Below are 22,876 nucleotides of genomic sequence, written 5' to 3' on the forward strand. Positions count from 1 at the left end.
AGTAATATGTACAGTATTATGTATAGTAATAGTCATATTATTTTTAACATGGGTCTGTTGTACCATTACACGTTTTGGTGCTATATTATTTGGATGTTTTTTATTATTTATACCTTTCGGTGGGGCAATAATATTTTTTTGTCATCTTTGTTCAGTCCAGTGTAGCAGGGTTGGACAAACTATATAAAACACAAAATGACATTGCTGCCAGCCATAGTACAATACACATAGAAAGGTCATGTGTGCATATTCCCAGCAAACAGATGATCCCTTAAAATTAAAAGATCACATGGTCAACTATCAAGCCAACTTTGAGAAAATAAAACTATGCTATTCATTATGTGCAATGTACAATATTAAAATATTGTACCAGCAGAGAAGTAGGTAGAAGTAGAGAATAGGTGAGTCATACTGAATGGTGTCTCACTGAAAACAAAGATGAAAAGTTCAACTGCACACTCTGAATGCAAGAATATAACTCAGCACAATTTATCTGAACAGAGGGAGAGACTCACTAGACCACCTAGTGGTACAAAATGGGTTTACAAGAGGGTGTGGGCCAAATGTTAACATGTAAGCATTTGTTGATAGTATTTGTTACATTCAACAACAACGTACAGGATTGCCATAAAAGCAACATCTTGCCAAAAAACTTTTAAAACAGTCAATATTGACAATATTGTCATCCTGTATTCCACTGTGATATGGAATGATCTTGCTAACGGTTTCTGTGTCTTGGTTTGATGTACTGAACATTTTAATACAGTTTGTGCCCTATTTTATGCAGCACCTGATTGAAAATGTGATCATTCTAAATATGTCTGCTCTGTACTTTTATTATGATGTGAGGTGTTTTATTTTGCCTTATCTTGGATCTTGAATCTTAAGTCCTTTTGTTGTCGTATTAGTACAGTACATTAAAACAATATTTCAACTATGTTTATATTTTGTTGCTGTCATCTTTTTTCTTTTTCTGGAGCTGAAGCCTCACACGATCAAATCACACGACTGAGAACTGAATCTTGGAGATCAGCCTTAATTTGTATCAAATGTTAGAGGATTCAAAAGGAGAGATTGAGAAAGGACTGAAAGGTTAGAACAGTTACCAAGATGCTAATGTTCCAATGTTGGCTCGATTGGATTCAGGTCTGGGGAACGGGCAGGCCAGTCCATAGCATCAATGCCTCCATCATGCAGGAACTGCTGACACACAGCCTCATGAGGCCTAGCATTGTCATGCAGAAGGAACCCAGGGCCCACTGCACCAGCATATGGTCTCACAATGTGTCTGAGGATCTCATCCCGGTACCTAATGGCAGTCAGGGTTCCTCTGGCTAGCACATGGAGGGCTGTGTGGCCCTCCAAAGAAATGCCTTCCCACACCATTACTGACCCACCACCAAACCGGTCATGCTGGAGGATGTTGCAGGCAGCAGAACGTTCTCCACAGCGTCTCCAGACTCTGTTATGTCACATGTGCTCAATGTGAACCTGCTCTCATCTGTGAAGAGCACAGGGCGTCAATGGTGAATCTGCCAATCTCGGTGTTGGGTTGTAAGCATACCTCATACCACCCTCATGGAGTCTGTTTGTGACAGTTTGAGCAGAAACATAACTATTAGTGGCGTGCTGAAGGTCACATTACACACATTTTACAAGGAAAAACAGACTCACAAATATCTTGTGAAATGCAGACGTTCCCATATGAAAAACACATTTAACTCACTAAAATGTTCAAACTTTACAATTAAGTGTATCCTCTTTATTTTTGTGTCCGCGCACATGGACGTCATCATTTTAACCCATGAATTTTCAAACATGTGTGTGCCATGTGTGCGTGTATATATACACAAGCTCTGCATGTGATAACATTCTCTCATTTCTCTTGGTGGAAATATTTATGCAAAATCCTCATTTGAGCATGCAGTTCAAACAGACAAGGCCTGGTGTTCTTTCCCCCTACGGTAGGGTGTGTATGTGTGTGTGTGTGTGTGCTGCACATTGTGCACGATCCATGCACAATATATATGATATGTTTGTTTATATCAAAATCTGATATCCATTTTCCTCTCTCTTATTGCTCAGAGGTATTTTTTTTAGCAAGCAAGAAACAGTTTCAGGAGAGCTGTGATACATTAATACACTCAACAAAAATATAAACGCAACACTTTTGTTTTTGCTCCCATGTTTCATGAGATGGACTTGAAGATCTAAACTTCATTCCAGATACACAATATTACCATTCCTCTCAAACATTGTTCACAAATCTGTCTAAATGTGTGATAGTGAGCACTTCTGCTTTGCTGAGATAATCCATCCCACCTCACAGGTGTGGCACGTCAAGATGCTGATCTGACATCATGATTAGTGCACAGGTGTACCTCAAACTGCCCACAATAAAAGGCCACCCTGAAATGTGCAGTTTTGTCTCACAGCAAAATGCCACAGATGCCACAAGCATTGAGGGAGCGTGCAATTGGCATGCTGACAGCAGGAATGTCAACCAGATCTGTTGCTCGTGCATTGAATGTTCATTTCTCCACCATAAGCCGTCTCCAAAGGCGTTTCAGAGAATATGGCAGTACATCCAACCGGCCTCACAACCGCAGACCACGAGTAACCACACCAGCCCAGGACCTCCACATCCAGCAGGTTCACCTCCGAGATCGTCTGAGACCAGCCACTCAGACAGCTGCTGAAACAATTGGTTTGCATAACCAAACAATTTCTGCACAAACTGTCAGAAACCGTCTCAGGGAAGCTCAACTGCATGCTCGTCGTCCTCATCGGGGTCTTAACCTGACTCCAGATCGTCGCCGTAACAGACTTGAGTGGGCAAATGCTCACATTCGATGGCGTCTAGTACGTTGGAGAGGTGTTCTCTTCACGGATGAATCTCGGTTTACATTGTTCAGGGCAGATGGCAGACAGCGTGTGTGGCGTCGTGTGGGTGAGCGCTTTGCTGATGTCAATGTTGTGGATCGAGTGGCCCATGGTGGTGGTGGGGTCATGGTATGGGCAGGCATCTGTTATGGACGAAGAACACAGGTGCATTTTATTGATGGCATTTTGAATGCACAGAGATACCGTGATGAGATCCTGAGGCCCATTGTTGTGCCATACATCCATGAACATCACCTCATGTTTCAGCAAGATAATGCACGGCCCCATGTTGCAAGGATCTGTACACAATTCTTGGAAGCTGAAAATGTCCCAGTTCTTGCATGGCCAGCATACTCACCGGACATGTCACCCATTGAACATGTTTGGGATGTGCTTGACCGGCGTATACGACAGCGTGCACCAGTTCCCACTAATATCCAGCAACTTCGCACAGCCATTGAAGAGGAGTGGACCAACATTCCACAGGCCACAATAGACAATCTGATAAACTCTATGCGAAGAAGATGTGTTGCACTGCATGAGGCAAATGGTGGTCACACCAGATACTGACTGGTTCTGAGTCCCCAGACCGCCAATAAAGCAGAAACAAAATGCACATTTCAGGGTGGCCTTTTATTGTGGGCAGTTTAAGGTACACCTGTGCACTAATCATGATGTCAGATCAGCATCTTGATGTGGCACACCTGTGGGGTGGGATGGATTATCTCAGCAAAGCAGAAGTGCTCACTATCACACATTTAGACAGATTTGTGAACAACGTTTGAGAGGAATGGTAATATTGTGTATCTGGAATGAAGTTTAGATCTTCAAGTCCATCTCATGAAACATGGGAGCAAAAACAAAAGTGTTGCGTTTATATTTTTGTTGAGTGTAGTTGTGATCCATCACAGGTGTCTCTTGGCCCACAGAGAGGCTGCCTGCTCTTATGTTTAAAGAGGAGATGAAAAGGATTCAGCCAGTTGAACAGAGCAGGAGTGTTTATGAATATTAATTTCAGTAATACCTCATAGCAATGACTGAAAGGAGCATTGTTACTTTGACTCTGGATTTTTTGATGTAAATATTTGTAATCATTCCTTGCCAGACTGATGGAGTCAGTGTTCACTTCCGTCACCAAGTTTTGTTGTATAAAAAATGAGCTACAGTCAAGTGAACGCTGACTCCGTCAGTATTTGTGCTGCACTAAAAGTGATTTTCATAATTATCATGAATCACATGATGATGTGATTGATAATTGTAAACCTGACTTGACTTGTAAATGTATAGACTGTGAATATGAGACAACCAAATACTGTGGTTCCCACCACAGTCAAAATATCCAAATGTCCAGCTTTAAAGTAGAAATTACAGCCTGGTATGAAAACAGTTTTAGTTTGTACATTTCTTTCTCGAGTTTGAGTTTCCTTTGAAGGTAGGCTAGGTGCTCCTTTAGAGATAGGGTGAGGTGCACGGTTACTTGAGAGGAGTAGCAGATCGAGAGGAGCCAGTTGAGGTGGCTCGGGCTTCTGCTTTGGATGTCCCCTGGATGCCTCCCCTGGGGAGGTGTTCTGGGCATGTCCCACCAGGAGAAGACCCCGGCGGAGACCCAGGATGAGATGGAGAGACTATGTCTCTCAGCTGGCCTGGGAATGAAGTGTCTCCAGGTAGAGGGAAGTTTGGGTGTCTCTGCTGAATCTCTGCTTGATAAACAGTTTGAAGATGGATGGATGGATTCTTTCTTTAAGAAAACTGTACTGTGTTAAATTGTTATGGAACTCATTCATTTTAATACTATTTCATCTCCACCTCACCCCAGTTTCACCCAGACCCACCCAATTAGGTCCTCCACCACATATAAACCATGTTTCCCCACCAAACATAACCGATGAAGCTGCCTGGATAAGCAGCGAAACGTCTTCAAGAAAACTCTACAAGTCCAGACGCCTTGCTTTAATCTTCTCTACATATTATGACCTGGATGACTGAGAATCTTCACCTTGTTTAGATGGTGGTCACCGAGATGTGAGGAGCATCCAGCTACTTTTTAAGACATGTGGCTGGACAAAGTAGACCATAGTATTGTGGTGAAGGACAAAAAATCAACACCTTCCCGATGTACAGTGTGGTGTTTGCACAAGAGAAATGATATCATCTGTGCTCAGACAATAACGTTTCTTCTCTCAGTGTGGACTTGTGCCATCTTCAAGTTGACTCAGTGGAGAGTCTTTGCAGTTCTGTGTCCTTCAAACCCCAGTCTGACTCCACACTTTCCATCAGAGGGACGCATCTTGTATCTGAAACACTAATTGCTAACAATAGGCTCTTCTCTTGGTGGGGTGTGGCTGGAAGCCATGCTGAAGGCCCACCCAGAAAATTTTTAAAAAGCAAAATTTGGACTCAGACTGAGGTGTGTTGTAAATGGAGCTGAGTGGATGAGTGTCCTGAGGCCTCCCTGTGATTCACAGCGCTGGTTCTTTCCTTAATGCTGTGATTAGACCTCGGTGCTGCAGAGCTGACTGAACGCCAGCTCTCTCCTCCCTCCAGGTCTCTGCAGACAAACGATGGCCAAGTTACTGCCAGTGAAAGAAGAGACACACTGTGTTGTTGTAAGAAAAGATTGCATATATAATATTTCTGTTCATATTTAATGCATAATATTGCTTATGCGTAAAATGTAAGTATCTATAAAAATGCCACAGTATATCATATATAATATGAACTTTGTCCACTTCTCCAAACATAAAATTGATCTTTTCTCTGAACTGTTTTGAAAGCAACCCATGACGGTGCTGAACTGTGGAGAGGACACAGAGAACCAGGCAGTGAGGGAGGGGGGAGGGGGAATGGTAGCAACTTTGGAGGAAATCTGGAACCTATAAACTTGGGCAACTTCTGGGACAAGAAGCAAACGTCACAGGGGTTGGATCTGGTTGGCTGTACGACACACCTTTGTCTCCGCCTCATCCCTTTGATCGCACCAATCGCTCAACATTCGTTCTTCCTGTTGTCTTAAGCTCAGCTGTCCAAAAAAAACCCCTTTTGGACCAATCAGTGAGTGAGATGGGTGGGTAACTAAACGCTTTACTGTCTCCCCCCCTTTAAAAAGTCAGATTCAGGTTGCTGTGGTCTCACATGCTGCTGCAGGAGCAGGGCGGTGAGAACAGTTCACTTCGCCAATGCAGGATCCAGGGACAGATCTTTGACCGGGTTCCACATGTGTGTGTACGTGTGTGTGCATAAAGAAGGACGGGTAGTTCAGAAGTGAGTTTAGCTCGGCATGTTTGGAAGTGACAGAGGGAAAAAGAAGGACACAGAAGAAAACGTGACAGAGGGAGTTCCTGAAGGCAAACAGAGCAGAGGGAAGCTGACAGAGAAACACAGAGTGGGAGTGGAGAGCGACTCGCTGAAGGAAACTGGAGAAATTACCAGGACTGAAAGATACAGTCACATAAAGCAGGGAGAAGACAGAAGAAAAACGTGGCCAAGCATGAGAGAGGAGGAGCAGACTAACCATGACCATGCTGAGGGAGGGGTAGTTTCCAGCGAGGAGAACATGGGAAGACCTATTTCTAACGCCTGTCCTGTCGTTGTAGCAACACCTGGAGTCACCGTGCGTAAACGGCACATGGGCTCAAACATGGAGGATCACATTACCGCATCTGCAGGTGATGGAAAGGTCAAACCAGCGGATGACGTCCACATCTGCACCCCAGCAGGACCCAAAAAACTCAAGAGGAGCCCTCAGCATTGCTCACCTTCCTCAGGACCGTCCCTTTCTCCTGTCCCCGGTCCCAGTCCTGGAGATCTCTCACCTCTGGAAGACCAGCACGCCCAGCGTGTCATTGCCAACATTCGGGAGCGTCAACGGACACAATCTCTGAATGACGCTTTTGCCTCATTGCGCAAGATAATCCCCACATTACCCTCAGACAAACTGAGCAAGATCCAGACCCTCAAGTTGGCGTCACGATACATAGACTTCCTGTACCAGGTTCTACAGAGTGACGAGATCGACACAAAGCTGGCTGGATGTAACTACCTGGCGCATGAGAGACTGAGCTATGCCTTCTCTGTCTGGAGGATGGAGGGGGCCTGGTCCTCCATGTCAGCTGGTCACTGACTAACTGAATTCCTCACGACAAGGAGGCATTTCCTTACACAGGGAGCTAAGGAGACACCGTGTCTCCTCACCAGTGGACTCATTACACCAGCACTTCATGGAAAGACTTGTTGTGTTTGGATGGATCTGTTGTTTTTTTTCAAACCAGCACTGCTTCATGAACATTTTCAGTCTTGATGGTTGTTGGATGGTTGTTTTTTGTTGATTTGCAGCTGATGTGGAAATGGTAAAAAAAAAGAAAAGAAAGGGGACACATGTTGCAAAAATGTTGTTACAAAATGCGTATTCTTTTTGCATAGATCACAGTGAAGGACAGGTGAGAGACAAAACTGACCAAAGGTTAAGGATTTCCTGTCCTAATCTTTGGCGACATTCTGCTGGACTTCTGCACTTTCTCAGGTCCTGAAGTGTGGCTGCTCCCTGATTTTATCCCATCTTAACCAACATCTATATTAACATCATCATCATCATCATCATAGGTATGCACACTGAACTAATGTATAATATTGTATATAAACTGTCAGAACTGGATAGTCCAAACTGGATGTTTTTAAGAGATATTGGACTTTTCTGCTCGTATACTTTTCCAAGACTCATGACATTTTATGAATCCCTGACCACCTCTGAAGTGGAAAAAGTAGCCGTGGGCAGCCGTCATCCTGCCTCAAGTCTCTTAAAAAAAAAAAAAAAAAAACCCAAGCCCCTTTGTTTCTTCCAGTGCCAAAAAAACCCTCCTCTTGAAATTCTTTCCTCTCATTCTGGCCCAAATTTGCTTGCGTTGCACGAAACAGTGATACAGCTACAGCGAGCTGACGAGGAGGCGTAATGAAAACAAACGGCCTCTAAAAGCCATGAATCATGCGTGTCACCATCAAAGGGGGGGGGCTGATGTGGCTCCCCCGCTGGGCTCCCATAAACCGCCGGCAGTGATGGAGGAGGTGAGAGCTGATTTATACACACAAATGGGCCCATAGGTGTAGCGAAGTGCATGCACTTCAAAAATACACACTTTCTCGGTGGAAAAAAAGTTTTTTTCAAATAAAACACAAGAACTATTTTTCATACCTCACATAATCATCAGATTTATTTTATTGTCACTCTAAATTTTTAGTTTCTATGAAAGATGTAAGCAAACATCACCTACAAGCTTCAGTTCTGGCTCCGTATAAATGAACCCCCGAAGAGAACAGGACTGACAGGCTGTTTGGTTTCACTACATGGCCATGAAAAATCCTTTTCTGCCATCATTGCCAAAATGCATGAAGACCAGCAACCTATCATTAGAATGTCCCGGGGTTTCCAGGTCTTGTGGAGGCTTATGGAGTCCTGTACTGAGCCCTGCAGTCAGCACAGCGTGGCCTCAGACAGCTAAACTACACTGACATGTTAGGAGACACTTGACATTTAAAAAGAATTCAGTTCAGGGCCAAATAAAAAAACACAGCGTCTGTGCATTCAGTTCAGCTTCCATTCTGACTTTTTATGTTAATACACACTGTATTTTATTTTTATATTTATTCATCTATACTGTCAATGGAATCAGATGTTAAAATGTGCCCATTGTGACCTCCTTAAACTCTTAAACATGTCTGCCTTCCTGTCTTTCCAGCTGCTGAATAAAGTGACCATGGTCTTCCCTGATCATCTCTGTCTCCATCCTAACCACGTAGACTTCATTGCAAGGTGCCTGATATGGGGACAAAAGTACAAAAACTGGATCTTGATCAAGATGCAGACCGACACAGAGATAAACCAGGAGTACTGAGAAGAAACTGACAGTACGTGTCAAGTTGGAACGATGTTTGTTTTCATTTTCTTTTTTTCTTTTATTCTTCTGTCCAGGACTTCATTCTATCTCGGTTTGTATATAAAACAGTCATTCGGTCTCAGATGGAGGTGAGTGTGACGTGATGATTGATTTTAAGCATCACAGGCAGAAAGATGGCTGCAGCTGTACATGCAGTCGACAACATTCATCTCAGAAATAAAACCAAACTTTTCCAGAAGTTTTTGTTTCAGTTAAAAGAGTGGATGATGATGAATGTTGGAAAGATTTATTCTGCTGCCACGCCCTCTTTGTCTCCTGTCTCTCTTGTTAAACTGCCTACTCTCTTGTTTTCCCGTCCTTGCTGCTTCCCCCGGACCGTTTTTTTTTTTGTTTAACGAGGTCTGTGTGTGCCTTTGCATGGTCAGTCAGGAACAGTTAATGCCTCCAAAAAGAACATGTCAATGTGCAATTAAGGGATCTGGGAATATTTATGGAGTTATAGTTTAATCCTCTCAATTGGACTACAGTGGCATGCAAGAATACTGTTGTGTATCCTAAGACTTAAGCAAGAGATAAATTATCTAAGCTTTGGCAAGAATAACTAAAGAAAGGACACATACTCACGCTGTAATGGAACTTTGTTTTAAGTATTAGTACTGTCCATTAAAAGTTTTGTATTAAAATGCAACAAAACTACCCAGGATGTATTCTTTTTAAGATGTTTTAATGCTGAAAAAAACCTCTATACTATTCGTATAGGGGACATGTACAAATACTAAAATGTGCCATTCTCATTATGAAAAAAAAAGAATAAGAAATTAAATAATGATGAATAAATAAATAAAAAGTGAATAAATAAATACAAAGGACTTTTGTGTTACCACAACATTGTTAGTGTAAAGGGTATAAAAAAAACACAGGCAGTGTCAGTCTCAGTGTTGCATTCGGGTTTAAGTGAAGCATCTGCTCAGCAGTCTGCCCACACTTACATGAAAAGCTACTTTTAAGTATGCAGCATGGTGTGATTTGCTGTCTGACATAACCCCAAAATGTGGCTTTAACAATGGACCAAACAATATAAAATGCACATGCTCCGTGCATGACAACCTGCAGCCTTCCAGTTAGAAAAGAGAAGCAGTTTACAGTGACACCTCAACAGGTGAAGCCAGTCAGTTGATGAAAGGGGGGGAGGAGCCACAGATACACACCTGAGTCATGTTATATGGGCCGGGGTTGTCATGAGAGTAATTATCAGTTTAAAAAAAAGGTCTAAACAATAGAATATTTAGCAAATTTGCATATTGCCAAGTAGTTTGTTCTCAACTTGTATAAGCTTGTATAATTTATTGTCTTTTAAATTTAGGTAACTGTTATGTCTGTTTACTCAGGAGACCCAACACCAGCTGTCAATGATACATTTCTCTCAGTTACTTTTTTAGCTCCTGTTGGCTGAGTTAGCTTAGCTATTACCTCTCAAGCAAAGCCACTGACAGTCCACACAATCTGTGACCTACAGGCCTAATTTGCCTGCATCACACTTCAACAGTGTTCGTGTAGTAACTCTCACTGCCACAAGTGGGAGACGTAAGTAAAACACTAATGCTTTAAGTGTCTGCAAATCTTTCATATGGTGCATTATCTTGTGGATAGCATGCAACTTTCATCAATTCCTATTAAATGTGATGAGAATAAGACAATAAAATGAAAATAAGTCTTGTACTGGAAATATTTTTTTTAATCAAGAGGAAAAGACAAAAGTACAAAATAGACAATCTTTCTATACATACACATGTTAGGAAATGGGAAAGAAAAATAACACATACACGTAAATAATAAAGAATAGCATGAAACAAAGATTTCAATGTCATGTTTAGATACAGAGTTACTGTAAGTCCAGTTAGTTAAGAGTTACCAATACACATACTACTGAATGCATCAAGGCACGTGTGTGACGTGTATTTTGGTCTTGGAGTTTCTATTTACAGTGTCTTTCTTTAAGAAGAAGTTACAAATTACATCAGTAATAAAGGGAATTAAGAGTTGAGGCAGTACTGGCCTCTACATAAGACAAAAAACAGCCACTGTGAATATAATACAGGAGGTCATTTAAAGTATTTGACAGACAAAAACTTTGCAAATGTATGCAAAACACGCATGACAGAAGTGTGCACATGTATTAAGACATATGCATCTCACAATCACACAGAGCCGATCCATCACATGTCAGACCACACTTAACTTCATGGACACCACAGGCTCGGGTGTTGTGTATAAACAGCAAGTCAATGCATTTTAGGCTTTTCCTATGGTTAATGTCAGGGATAGGTGGTCCTTTAATAGGCTTAAAGGGCATTGAGTTACATACTGAAACCACACAATGCATAGTATCAACCCACTATATGACTAGCATACTGCTCATACACTGACACCTGGCTGCACCTGCAGCATTTAAACAGCATATTGTTTAAATGCTGTCTGCTGCTGCTAAGAATACTACAAGAATGACATATAACAGGCGACCAATCCTCCATGCACTATTATCTCTGGAATAGACCACAGTGAGACCTCTGCAATGGCGAAATCTTACATTTTGGTATCTACTGTCCTCTGTTTAAGGTAAAAAAGCACCAAGGCCTTCTGTTGGGCAGACAATGCCCAGGGTCTGACTAAAACTCATAAAACTGATCATACATCTTTCAGCCAGTTAAAATAACTTACAATCAGCAAAACATGTTGTCTCTCTTTAACGAGAAGAAAGAAAGCGTGGGAAACTAGTCAAACATGAAGCCATTAGTTTCAGTTTCAGGAGAGTTTAGTGTCTAAAGAGTTTGAAGCATCAATGAAGTCTGTTCTTTGTTCGGGCCACAAACTAGACCCATCTAATCTAATCTGTTCAAACCTAGTATGCATAAAACACTTGCTACACAATAATCTCCAAACTAAGACACAACTTTTGGAATGCAGAGCCCTCACATGTCCCCACAGCAGGGCAGAGCTGATTGTATATGACAAAGAACAAAAAACATTAGAGAAAGAGTCCCTCTCTACCAACATACTAAATGTATTACTTTCAATGTTTCAGACAATGAACAAAATATTCAGAGCAGGCTGGGTCACTGTACACATCAGATGACTGTATATTCACCTAAATCCACAGGTTCAAACATCGTCTTTGAAAAAAAGCATAACCCACACTGGTCCCTTGTGTTGCTTCCATTCAGTCTGAGCGCCAAGTGCGGGCTGTTTTAAGGCAGTTTTCTTTGGGTGATGTCCATTAAGTGCATTAGCTGTATTGCTATTGAACAATACAATGGTCCTCAGTGGTGCCACGGTGGAATGAAAACCCCTTTAGTCTCATACAAAAACAACAGTATTCAATACTAGTGGTACATCATTGCTTTGTGTGTGTGTGTAGGAGTGTATATATATGTCTGAACGTACAAAGGGGGGCTGATAAGTCAGTGAGCTCAAGTTGAAGGAGATGTCACGTGCATGTGTAGTTCCACTCATGTCTGTGGGGGAAGTGCTCTGCAGCCATGTTTTGTACTCCACAATGTGTTGCACATGCATGCATCTCCTTCTACCTTAATGCCACCACTCACAGCCTCTTTAAGACACTGAACAGCAGTGACATATAACGTAGCTCTTAAAATGTTGCCTACTTTTCAGATTAACTTCATTTAACTCTACAGTATTCATCCTTAGAGTGAGTCAGAAGACGAAGAGTCAGATGAAGAATGGGAAAAAAAAACACCATTTTAACCAAATCTTCAAAAAACGTTTAAATAATCTACAGAGAGGAATTGTTTTTTTTCTCTTTCTTTCCCAGAGCTTTGGAATTTCTTATGGTTCACATTATGGAATGAACAGTGCAATAAAACAACAAAGGACAAGTGCCCTTTCTTTGTTTATACAAAACCACAGTTGTCCATTTTGTGTCTTCATGTTCTCTCTTTTCTTTGAGTTCTTTGTTGTCTTCTTTTTAGTGGTTAAACTGCTTGTAATGACATCATTAGAACAGAGAATCTCTGAGTCATTTTTCATGTTCACTTCATCTTCTATTCGATATATCTGCATCAAGTATATGATGTTATACAGTAGGTTCATTCTGCGTCGCCTTGCATCCCGTTTGGTCGGTGTTTGCTTCAGCTCAGATATGTGAAGCAGTGTGGTAGAAGACAGAAGGTTTTATAATCCAAATCTCCTCCTCCTGGAACCTGATGTTGGTCTTTATATTAAGGCAAAGTTAAGGCAATGAAACAGCTGCTGGTACATCGTGCTTCAAATATTCTTAAAATAGTTCATGGACCTCTGAACACACATACACACACAGTCAGATGTCAGTCAGGAGACAGGAAAAAAGTCCATTAAAATCAACTTGTATTGCTCTTTGGTGAGGTTTCAGAGGGTTTCTCAGCTGCAGGTAGTGCTGCTGGCTTCATCCGAGTGCTTACCAGCGTTGAGGTGCTCACCATGGCAGGTCTGAAGAGGTTCAGTATTGTGTGTTGCTTGGTGTATGAAGAGTGTGTAAAGAAGGCTATTGGGTGAGGCTCAGTGTCCCCTTCATGTTCATGTGATGGTGCAGAAGATCCGAGGCTACAAGAGGAACTGAATTCCTGCGTGAGTTCTGTGAGGTGATTGGTTGGATTATCCTACATGGAGTCGCTGTCATGCTCCATTGGCTCATCAGGGAGGCTGGAGGAGGAAAAAAAGTGTGGGCTGGGTGTTATCAAGAGCTGCATCCTAGCAACACCCTAGCAACCATGACATGCAGGCGTGCAGTGAAAGTTGGGATAGCTGGGAGGGCAAAAAATCCACCCACTGGATTGGATTAAGCTGCATTACTCTTTTACCTTCTGCATTTTAACATTAATACACTAATATGTGATATTTCCATTGCACTCATCTTAAAGGAGCGTTTTTATGAATATTGGGCTGTACCTTTTGTTTGAAAGGACTCCGACGGAGAGCGAGGCCAAAGCGTTAACGGCATCTGTTTCCTCACAGTCTCTACTCTGAGCAGCCAGGTGCGACAGACCCACTGATCCACTGTGGGCCTTCACATTCTGCCAGTACTGACCTACAAAACACCAAACGCAAAGTGTTGATTACAATACAAAGGCAGAGAAGAATAGAAAGTTAATGACAAAAGGAGGCTACAGAGGATTAAAAATGGAGAAGCACTCACTTTGTATCTGTATGACAGCCTGCAGGGAGCGGACTGCGTTAGCGCTGGGCTTCTGGAGCAGGACGTCTTCTGAGAGCGAGTCCTACAGGACAAAAAACAATGTAATCTTACTGTGCCATTTTCTCAGTAGTTCCTGAATAGGAAGTGGCCCATATGACGTGTTTAAGATTGGCAATAAGGTCAGTGTGACAGTAGTTTTAATGACCATTGACTGACAACAAAAGTAAGTAATGGCCCACAACATTTTTCCAGCAGGCCATACCTGTGTTCCCAGAAGCGCACTGACACAGGCCTCTGATGCATCACAGATAGCCGTGAGGTCGTGACCTCCTTCAAGGGACAAAACAAGGCGACCTCCCGCTAGAGACATCAGCTGGCGGGTCAGGAAGCCAAAACCTGAGACACACAGAGATGCACAGAAGATTTAGCACAAAGAAGGAACCATGCAAACACCAGTGGGACTAAAGACTCGGCAGGTGAGCTGCAATCATCAGAACATTCTGCTGTAGTTTCAAATATACTCTGTAAACATATGTTTTTACTGCATGGATCCTCCCACGGCAACGACCCAACTACTAATTACTATAATTATGGTTAGATCAGTGATGAAGCGAGGGACGACAGCAAAAATCTTCTCTTTGGTCCACACTTGACAGGAGCTGTAATAATCTATTAATATCTCCCACAGGGCCTTAAAGTAAAGTTCTTATTTAGTGTCTCTTCCTAAAAATCACGATCCTGAGGTAAAAACCAGAGGAAAGACTGTGCAGTCTGTGGTGGAGAACCGTGCTTACATTTGGCGGAGACCTTGTATCCTCCCAGAGGAGCGGGGTTTCCCTCAGCGGCATCGAACCCAGCTGACACTAAAACGACATCCGGGGAGAACTCCTGGGCAATGGGCATGACAACAGACCTGTAGGAACACAAACGCGATTTGAAGTTAATATAAAGTGCTCTTTTGTTTAGCAATTTCCATGCTGCAGCAGGCTATTCTGACACTACTTGTTACACACCATCTTGGAAATGACAGTTTAGAACGAGCAGGCTTTTCCACATTAAACAATTAGATCACTTGTAGCTTGGATCTTAAACACCATCCTATATCTGCTGGTAGGTTGGCAAAGCTTTTCATGGACAAATCTACGTGAAACAAGAGTCCAATCTTGCAAGACAGGTATCATAAACTCTTTGTGTCATCCTGCACTCATGGTAGGAGCTAATGGCAAGCTCTGCTCATGGCTGTTCTCCATGCAGAGCTAAAGCCAACTTCTCTGATTGTAATAACACAGAAAAAAACAAGCAGAGCTTTGGTTCTTATTTTCATCAGAAACATGAAAATGTATAAAACACCCACAAAAGTCACTCCAGTAGCCATTTCAAGAACTTTACACACACACATAGTAAAAGCAGCATTCTGCTGCACAAATGACCCGACAACTTAAATTACATGTGTATTGTTTTCTTGTCCTAATATATGCACATTTGAACCTTAATTACATAGTTTAGCTCAAAGTATAGAAGGGCTGAAGTCTTTTTTTCCCCTTTGGGGTCATATAAAAAGCAGCCTGAGAATGACGGTGTTAATTTTGACAGAGGACTTTCTACAGTTTGAACATAAGAACACAAAACAAACCGTTCAGTGTGTGTTAACATGTGCAAAGTGCAGCCTTGGCATCACCAGTAAGATAAACAATATGGATTATTTTTCATTATTTATAGCTCTTAGGTTCCATCTGATAACAGCATAAAATAAAATGAGTGAACAAGCATGATTCAATGGTTAATAAGCCTCTGATTAGAGGGATTTATTTCATAATTTGTCTGTCTTTTATATTCAGTATTCAGTGTAAGTTGTTTTGATATCAGACGTCCAAAATGAGCAGCCTTCCAGAGATGCCAAATATTTATGGTCCAATCTAAAGAAGTGATTAACATGACAAGTGAGGCTTTGGCTGATCCCAGACTCAGCAGCTCGAGCAGAGCTGACAAAGGACTATTGTTCCTCTCCTGGAGAATCTGCAGAGCCTTAAGTAAGACATGTCTGTTCTACAAAGTTATATTGTTTTGTCAGCTATGTTGTTTGTGGACTTCAAACGGATGAAAATGTCCTTAATGCTATTGTTGTCAGAAAAAAAAGTGGTGCTGTCCTGAGGTGGGGAGAGGCTGGACTCTGTGGCTCGCTGCTGTCGGCGAAGTTCAAAGCCGCAGTGTGTGAGTCTGTTTCCCATTAGAGGCTTGTCACTCTCCTCACGTCATTGACAACATAGAGAAAAGAGGAAAAGAAGTCCATCTGGGATCCATTTACCTTCATTATTCTGCCTGGGGACTTTGGAGACCTCCCTCCCCTTCATACACACACACAAACACATATATCCAAACACATACTGCTGTCGTGACTGCATGCAGATGGAGGACAACATGAGCTCATACACAAAAATGAGGACACACAGAGATAAAACACACTCAAGAATGATCATTTACACGCATATATGCACAAAAACCGTAAGCATAAATATTTTCACAGGCTGAGCCAAAAACTGTCTTCCCTGTCTCATTATGCCGATGGTGCATTAACTTTTCATTCTCCAACTAATTTCAATCCATAAAGCAGGCATTCAAAGTAGTGTGGAATCAAGAGCAGGCACACACACACCTCACTCATCCCAACACACACACACACCCAACCACAAAAACCCATCCCCACCTCCTCTGTAGACCCATTAAAGCTGCCACGGTCCCCCCAGAGAGAGTAACTACAGACAAACTAATGGAAAGATGGAGGAAAGGAGGGAGCGCGGAGGAGAGGAGGGGATGCTTATTAAAGATCAATCAAGGGAGGACAGGAAGAGGGTGAGAATGTGTGTGTGTGTGATGGAAAAATGGGGGGGGGGTGAGAGTGAAGGATAAGGTGAAAATGCAACAAAGCTCCCTCTCTGAAGCACTCACAAACTTTAACCCATAAAACGCATGCCATTAACCAGCTCCTTTTCCCACAAACCATTCAATGTTTGGCTTTTGGCTTATTAATTAAAAGTGTTGTTGGTGTGTGGGTGGAGGGGCTGTTTTTCTACATTTTTTTTTTCAATGAAAGAAAAAAAATGTTTCTTTTTTTTTAGTTGTTAAGCAAAGTGCCTCCCCATTAGGTTCATAAAAGAGGCTAACCATGAGAATAAATCAACTTTAACAGCTTGAAACATTACCAGCAAATGCTCCTCAGTTAATGCAGTGCAGATATCTATCTATGCTGAAGCATTTCTCTTCAGACAGAAATCTATTGGCAGCTCTGTTCTAGGCATGCAGGTATTACACAGATCTTTAACTAAATCTTGTCTAATTAGAGATGGAATGCATTAATAAGTGTTACTTTGGGGTTTCTGGGTCATTGTATATTACAATCAGTCCTGGAAGCACATAAGAAATGGTCAGATTTTCAAGGTGATGAATCTCAGGTTCAGCTGTTTTCCTTGGCACCCATAGCTGCATCACAACTTTGAATTAAAATAAAATAAAAGATCTCCATTCCACCTCTACACCTGTACATTATTTCCTCTGCATTGGAATAAGTATAAATAAAACACATCTTACATCACACCCTTAATGTGTCTTATTGTTTTCTTCTTCTCGGACAATTATCTGTTTTGATGGGGCAAACTTGCACCATCTGGGCCTGTGGACCGACTGAATTACTTCTATTGAGTCCAGATCTGAATACCCGGCCATGTGACTGGCACCGTGGATTGAAAAATATTTTGTTGTAATCATTCTTCTCAACTTTCCCTTCATTTAATAACTTTGGACACTGGCTCAACTCAATTTTGTTAGTGAAAACTCTTCAGGACATGTTTCTGTTTTAAATGTGAAATAATAATAAAAAAACAGATGAAGCTCTTGGGGGTACAAACCACCATCGTTGCACACACACACACACACACACACAAACTCACAACATCCAGAACTTCAGGGGAGGTCCCTCATTTTGAAAACAAAACACTGTTCACCATCAGATCAACTTTTGGTTCTGATTTGAAGAAAGAAAAAAACTATTTAATCTAAACTAAGAACAGATGCTTTACCTTCTTGCTAAGATAGTTTTCATCTATATTCCAGTATAGATCCCGTAAGCTATATATGAATATTACACTGTTTCACTAATGTGATCTGTGCCACCTGAAAAGCACCGGGTGCTGTGTTCACCCCCTCCCCTCACCCTTCCAACTGTGAATTATTACAATGTGACAGGAAAATCTCTCTCTCCTTCAGAGAAAGGTCAGAGGTCAAGCTCATTAAACAAGCTGGGAGGAGATGATTGGTCAAGATGATCAGCTAATTTGTGATGTCATAAAAATTATGATTATGGCTCACTCACGCGTTGGGTATGTACATTTCAGCTGTATAAAAACATACTTGTAATACGCTGCCTCCCATCCCCCCTCTCATGTCTGCGACCTCGCCACGGTGCCCCTTTTCCAGTAACCATGCAGTCACCACAGTTTCCTTGGGGCTGGATGTGCCAGACAACCAAACAGCCCACACGACTGAAACTTTATTGGTGCTAAACACCCACCAATGTCAATTATGCAGCCCACCAGCAGGAAGTAACGCTCTGCAATCTGTCAAACACAAGACCTGGAGACCATTTACTGTAAAACGTCTGAAGTTATTGGAAACAGGGAGCGCCAGACACATGCTCTCCAAATGACAAGGATTATTAATTACGCAAGAAGTACGTCAGAGGCGACGTGAAGTCGAGCCTCTGATCAGCTTCAGTCTGTTTGTTGTGGCTTGGTGTAAGGGAAATTGTCTGATTACAGCTGAATATTCTCATCCTGATCGATATAAAGTGGAACACACAAAGAGCTGACTTGTTACATTCTCTGATGATTCCACATCATCAACATGGATTAAAGGCAGAAAAATTTGCTTTCAATATATATTTACTTCCAAAGCAAGCACCTGTTTTTGTGAACTTTCCCAGCACTGTAAGAAGTTTAAAAGTAGTGCTTTAATGTACTAAATCCATATAAAACATCAAACATTTGTGTCACATATACATGAAAGGTTTTAACAGAGCAGAAGTTGGTTCTACCTAAATGCAGCGAGGTACTCAGCATCTCCCATTGGTGGGTCCAGTCCTCCTGTCCACGCCACATTCACGTTAAAACCCTCGCCAGCTCCAGAACCAACCTAAAGCATATAAAAAAAACTGTTATCACTTTTGTAATACTTTCACTAAGGATAAGACTACATGTTGTCCTGGGTGTCACCCACCTCAGCTGGCGATCCACTCCCGGGGAAGAAGTTTCCGTCGTCATAGCGATGAAGCGAGATGTAGAGAACGCTGGGGTCGTTGTAAAACACCTCCTGGGTGCCATTACCATGGTGAACATCCTAGTCATCAAGATGAGAGAAAATGAAAATCATGAAATTCCACATTAAATAGTGAATAATTTATACATGCTCAGAGGACCCCTTACCCAGTCCACAATGAGGATCTTGCTGACACTGAGCTTCTGTTGCAGCTGTTTTGCTGCAATGGCCACAGAATTGAAGTAACAGAAACCCCTAAAAACACACAGAATAAACAGAAGTTTGAAAACAGATAGAAGACTGAAAAAAATGTACTCATGTCTCATTATTTTACTGCTAATGTGTGCACAGCCCTGTGTGTCAAAAGAAATGGAGGACATGATGGTAAATTACTAAAAAAGTCAATAGAAACTGGTAATCAAAAAACAAGAAATGGAGAACAGTAGCTGTGCTCAGATGAGACAAAGAGACATCCATACATATGTGGAAAAAAGGACAACAAAGTAATCTTCTCTGTTTTATCATATCTTCCACAGAGAAGCTGTGATAGAGCAGTAAGGACAGGAAAACTCTCTCTCTCTCACACACACAAACACACTTACATTGGATTGGAGGGGTCTGCGTGATGGCCTGGCGGTCTGACCACAGCAAAGCCGTTCTGCAAAGAGGATGAAGACACTATTAATCAGAGGGTTCACATTAAGAAACAACAATCTTTGTGTTTTAGACCCATCATTTGGAAGTTGACATGCTCCTTATGTTTGTAATTCTATTCTTTGATAAAATAATCATCAAACTTTAAATGATTTAAAAGCCTATGATGTAAATTTGGCTAAGTCTTCTTTTTTTATTTCTTTCCCCCTGAGAGAATAAAAATACTTTTTACAAATACACAAGATCACGGGAATGAGTCCTGGCAAAGAACAACAGAGAATATTCAAGATACTCATTATGTTGTCTTGTAAATTAGTAAGTACTGTGTACGCTGCCTACAACATGTATAGTTTGTGGAGAGGAGCTTGCCTTTTTTTGTTTGTTAGGGGGTTCTTTGTAGGAAGAAACGTTTTTGGTTGAAGCTGTCAGCTACAGATCATATGTTCACATTTGGCCAGTCAGAATAAAAAATAAAAAAGACAATTTTGCAGAGTTAAAAAAGGAATAAGATTTAGGGTTCTTTTGTTGAAATGGTATAGATGCTTCTTAAGGCGTAGTGGATCTAGTGGTTGACTTCCTATAGCAGATGCAAACTCCTGGATGGCTTCTGTCATGTGTGTCTCCTCGGTTTGAACACAGTTTCTCACCTTTAGCTCTCCTTTAGCCACTCTGAACGCCAGCTCCACGACGCTGCCTGCGGCCATGCGAGACACAGTGGAGGTGTGTGACTCATTCCAGATGGTGTCATTATCAACCTATCAATAAAAAGTCAACGACAGACAGAATTAAGATCCACGCTTATCGGTGCCAGAAACGTCTAACCTCTCCTCTGTTTGTTCACAAACTGGCATAAGTGTCCATCTGGCTCAAACAATGAAATCCGAGGCATTTCTTTCATCCCTGGTCATGCACATGTTGTTCTCATTAGTCTGACTTGTCATGGTCCGACATGGACTGTCAGGCAAATGTTAGCATCGGCCAAGCCGGCTTTCTTTTCCTCGTTAACATCCTGTGTGTCTTGTAATTTTCTCCTGCCTGTCTGTTGCATTTCTATGAAACAGCACGATCTTTTATCAGTGCAGTGATGGTGGTGTATTGTGTCATTATTTAGAAGCTTTGGATGTTAAAAAAACATCTCACCCCTACACCTCCGCATGGTAACATCACAAACATTCTTTGCGAGAGGATCCCTGGAAAAAAAAGAAAGGTCAACTTATTGAGTATTCACATATTGTTTGAAAATTGTTTTCTTTATGTCTGACAGCATAATTCAGCCTGAGGTGTAACATACCGGCCAGTTTGCGGTTATCCAGTTTAAGTCTATTGAGTGGGTTGGTGCCGTAGAGCAACACGTGGCGCTCTGTATGGACGGACTGCAGCTCCTCCAGAGTGGCTTTACGACCACGAATACTCTGTGTGGACACACAAATCAGTACTTTTACTTGTTTTTCTTTTCTCTGAGGAGTGAATATAAACACCTGTAAAGAAGCCTTGAAGATCAGAAACATAACATTATATGAAGAATATGTGGAGTGTCTACATATCCTCCACCCCCTTAACAATACCAAACCGGCCTTACTCAGTGTATGTTTGTGTGTGTGTGTGTTGTACCTCACACTGCCCCTTAAGGCCTCTCTCCTGTAGCCGGGACCAGATGCTTTGTATTCTCCCAGCATGCTCGGGGTGGTTGCTGTTATCTCCACACGTACACTGGTGTTTCAGCATTTGAGTGTCATACACAAGGCCTGTAGAGATGTAGTGATGTAGAGAAGGCCTGTGACAGCTGTATTTACATCAGAGCAAGGCTGTATTTGAAGTTGGAATCTTGAATTACCAGTGGTGAAGCGTGGTTTGCTGCTGGTGTCCTGTGGGGTAAGGCTCAGGGATTTCTCAGGCAGTGTGAGAGAGGTGGAGGCTGGGGATGACTGTGTACGGGACAGGGGGCGATGGACCCCAAGACCGCTGCCAACCACACCGCCGCTGCCGCCACGTAACATGGGCACCGCCAGGGTCTCCATCTGTCGATGCAGCTGCTGCAGCTGCTTCTGCTGTTCCCATAGCAACGACTAGTGAGAGTGGATCACAGTCACGCATTAGTCATGTCCGAAGTAAATATTTTAGACCATTATCAAAATAAAAAGAGGAAAAATCTAGTGCAGAATGGAAACATTAAGACTCTGCATATGGTGAGCAGCTGTACATCCGTCCGAGGGATTTGTTTTCTATCCTGAGACTAAGTGCTGAAAGTCACAACATTTGATCCATCCTGATCTCAGTAAAATCAGAGATTCCTTTATTTCATCCCTCCTAATTGGCTTATAAAGTGAAGAGAGCTCTGGGTCTGTTACTGTTAAGTACAGATCTAACAGTTGCTGTTGAACTTTTGTTTTTTTTAAATTTTAACTCTTTGTCCTTCTACCCACAGCCTGGTGCTGATTCGTCTGAGCAGTGACTTACTCTGACAGCACAGTATGCACACACTGATCATATCAAGTTGAAATGACTGCTTTGCAATGAATACTTCAAAACCCACAACACTACCAGACAACCCGAATCAATGAGTGCAAGAGTTATGCTGCCACCTAATGGACGGTTGTTAGAAGAACATGTGGTCGTGTTCTACCTATCTATATAATTTGTATGTATGCCTTGGGCTTGTCATGTGTGACATTGTTCAAACCTGGTTCAGTATGAGTGCATGTTGCAGGTTGATGTGATCTTCGTGGGTCTTGGATGCTGTTGGCTCCGCCTCTCGCAGTGACTCTGCTCTCACTCTGCTGTGATAGGTCAGCTCAGTGGGGGACGTCGCACCGCCGTCCTCTGAGTCCATATCCTCAGAGGGAATCTGATGCAGTCTGGGCTTTTCACTTGATTTGGACATCAGCTACAAATTGACAAACAAGCAAATTTAACTTGTGTTTAAAAGCAAAAACTTTCTGTTTTTACACTGGATTTG

General features: G+C 42.1%; 2 protein-coding genes across 12 annotated transcripts in view; one reads left to right on the plus strand and one right to left on the minus strand.

Moving 5' to 3' along the window:
- The first annotated feature begins 6,032 nt into the window (after positions 1-6,032).
- Positions 6,033-7,247, plus strand: LOC114438690 (uncharacterized). Its single transcript, XM_028410207.1, has one exon. The coding sequence runs from the start codon at positions 6,161-6,163 to the stop codon at positions 7,001-7,003; it is 843 nt and encodes a 280-aa protein (XP_028266008.1). The 5' UTR covers positions 6,033-6,160; the 3' UTR covers positions 7,004-7,247.
- A 4,441-nt stretch (positions 7,248-11,688) lies between these two features.
- The window catches only part of hdac7a (histone deacetylase 7a), a 49,365-nt gene continuing 38,177 nt past the window's right edge, over positions 11,689-22,876 (minus strand). For all 11 annotated transcript variants that reach the window (XM_028409731.1, XM_028409726.1, XM_028409729.1 and 8 more), the window contains 15 exons: positions 22,601-22,804; positions 21,755-21,986; positions 21,532-21,665; positions 21,212-21,332; positions 21,061-21,110; positions 20,568-20,675; positions 19,869-19,924; positions 19,434-19,521; positions 19,228-19,347; positions 19,046-19,143; positions 14,754-14,872; positions 14,222-14,355; positions 13,960-14,041; positions 13,713-13,851; positions 11,689-13,466 (listed from right to left, as the gene is read on the minus strand). In XM_028409731.1, coding sequence (XP_028265532.1) covers positions 13,424-13,466; positions 13,713-13,851; positions 13,960-14,041; positions 14,222-14,355; positions 14,754-14,872; positions 19,046-19,143; positions 19,228-19,347; positions 19,434-19,521; positions 19,869-19,924; positions 20,568-20,675; positions 21,061-21,110; positions 21,212-21,332; positions 21,532-21,665; positions 21,755-21,986; positions 22,601-22,804 — 1,728 coding nt within the window. In that variant the 3' untranslated portion in view covers positions 11,689-13,423. The remainder of the gene's footprint in view (positions 13,467-13,712; positions 13,852-13,959; positions 14,042-14,221; positions 14,356-14,753; positions 14,873-19,045; positions 19,144-19,227; positions 19,348-19,433; positions 19,522-19,868; positions 19,925-20,567; positions 20,676-21,060; positions 21,111-21,211; positions 21,333-21,531; positions 21,666-21,754; positions 21,987-22,600; positions 22,805-22,876) is intronic.

This window comes from Parambassis ranga, chromosome 7 (assembly GCF_900634625.1).
Source record: "Parambassis ranga chromosome 7, fParRan2.1, whole genome shotgun sequence".
In the NCBI taxonomy this organism is placed as follows: Eukaryota; Metazoa; Chordata; class Actinopteri; family Ambassidae; genus Parambassis; species Parambassis ranga.

Excerpts from the sequence above, each read along its gene's own strand:
- LOC114438690 (XM_028410207.1), top strand. The coding sequence starts at position 6,161 with ATGTTTGGAAGTGACAGAGGGAAAAAGAAGGACACAGAAGAAAACGTG.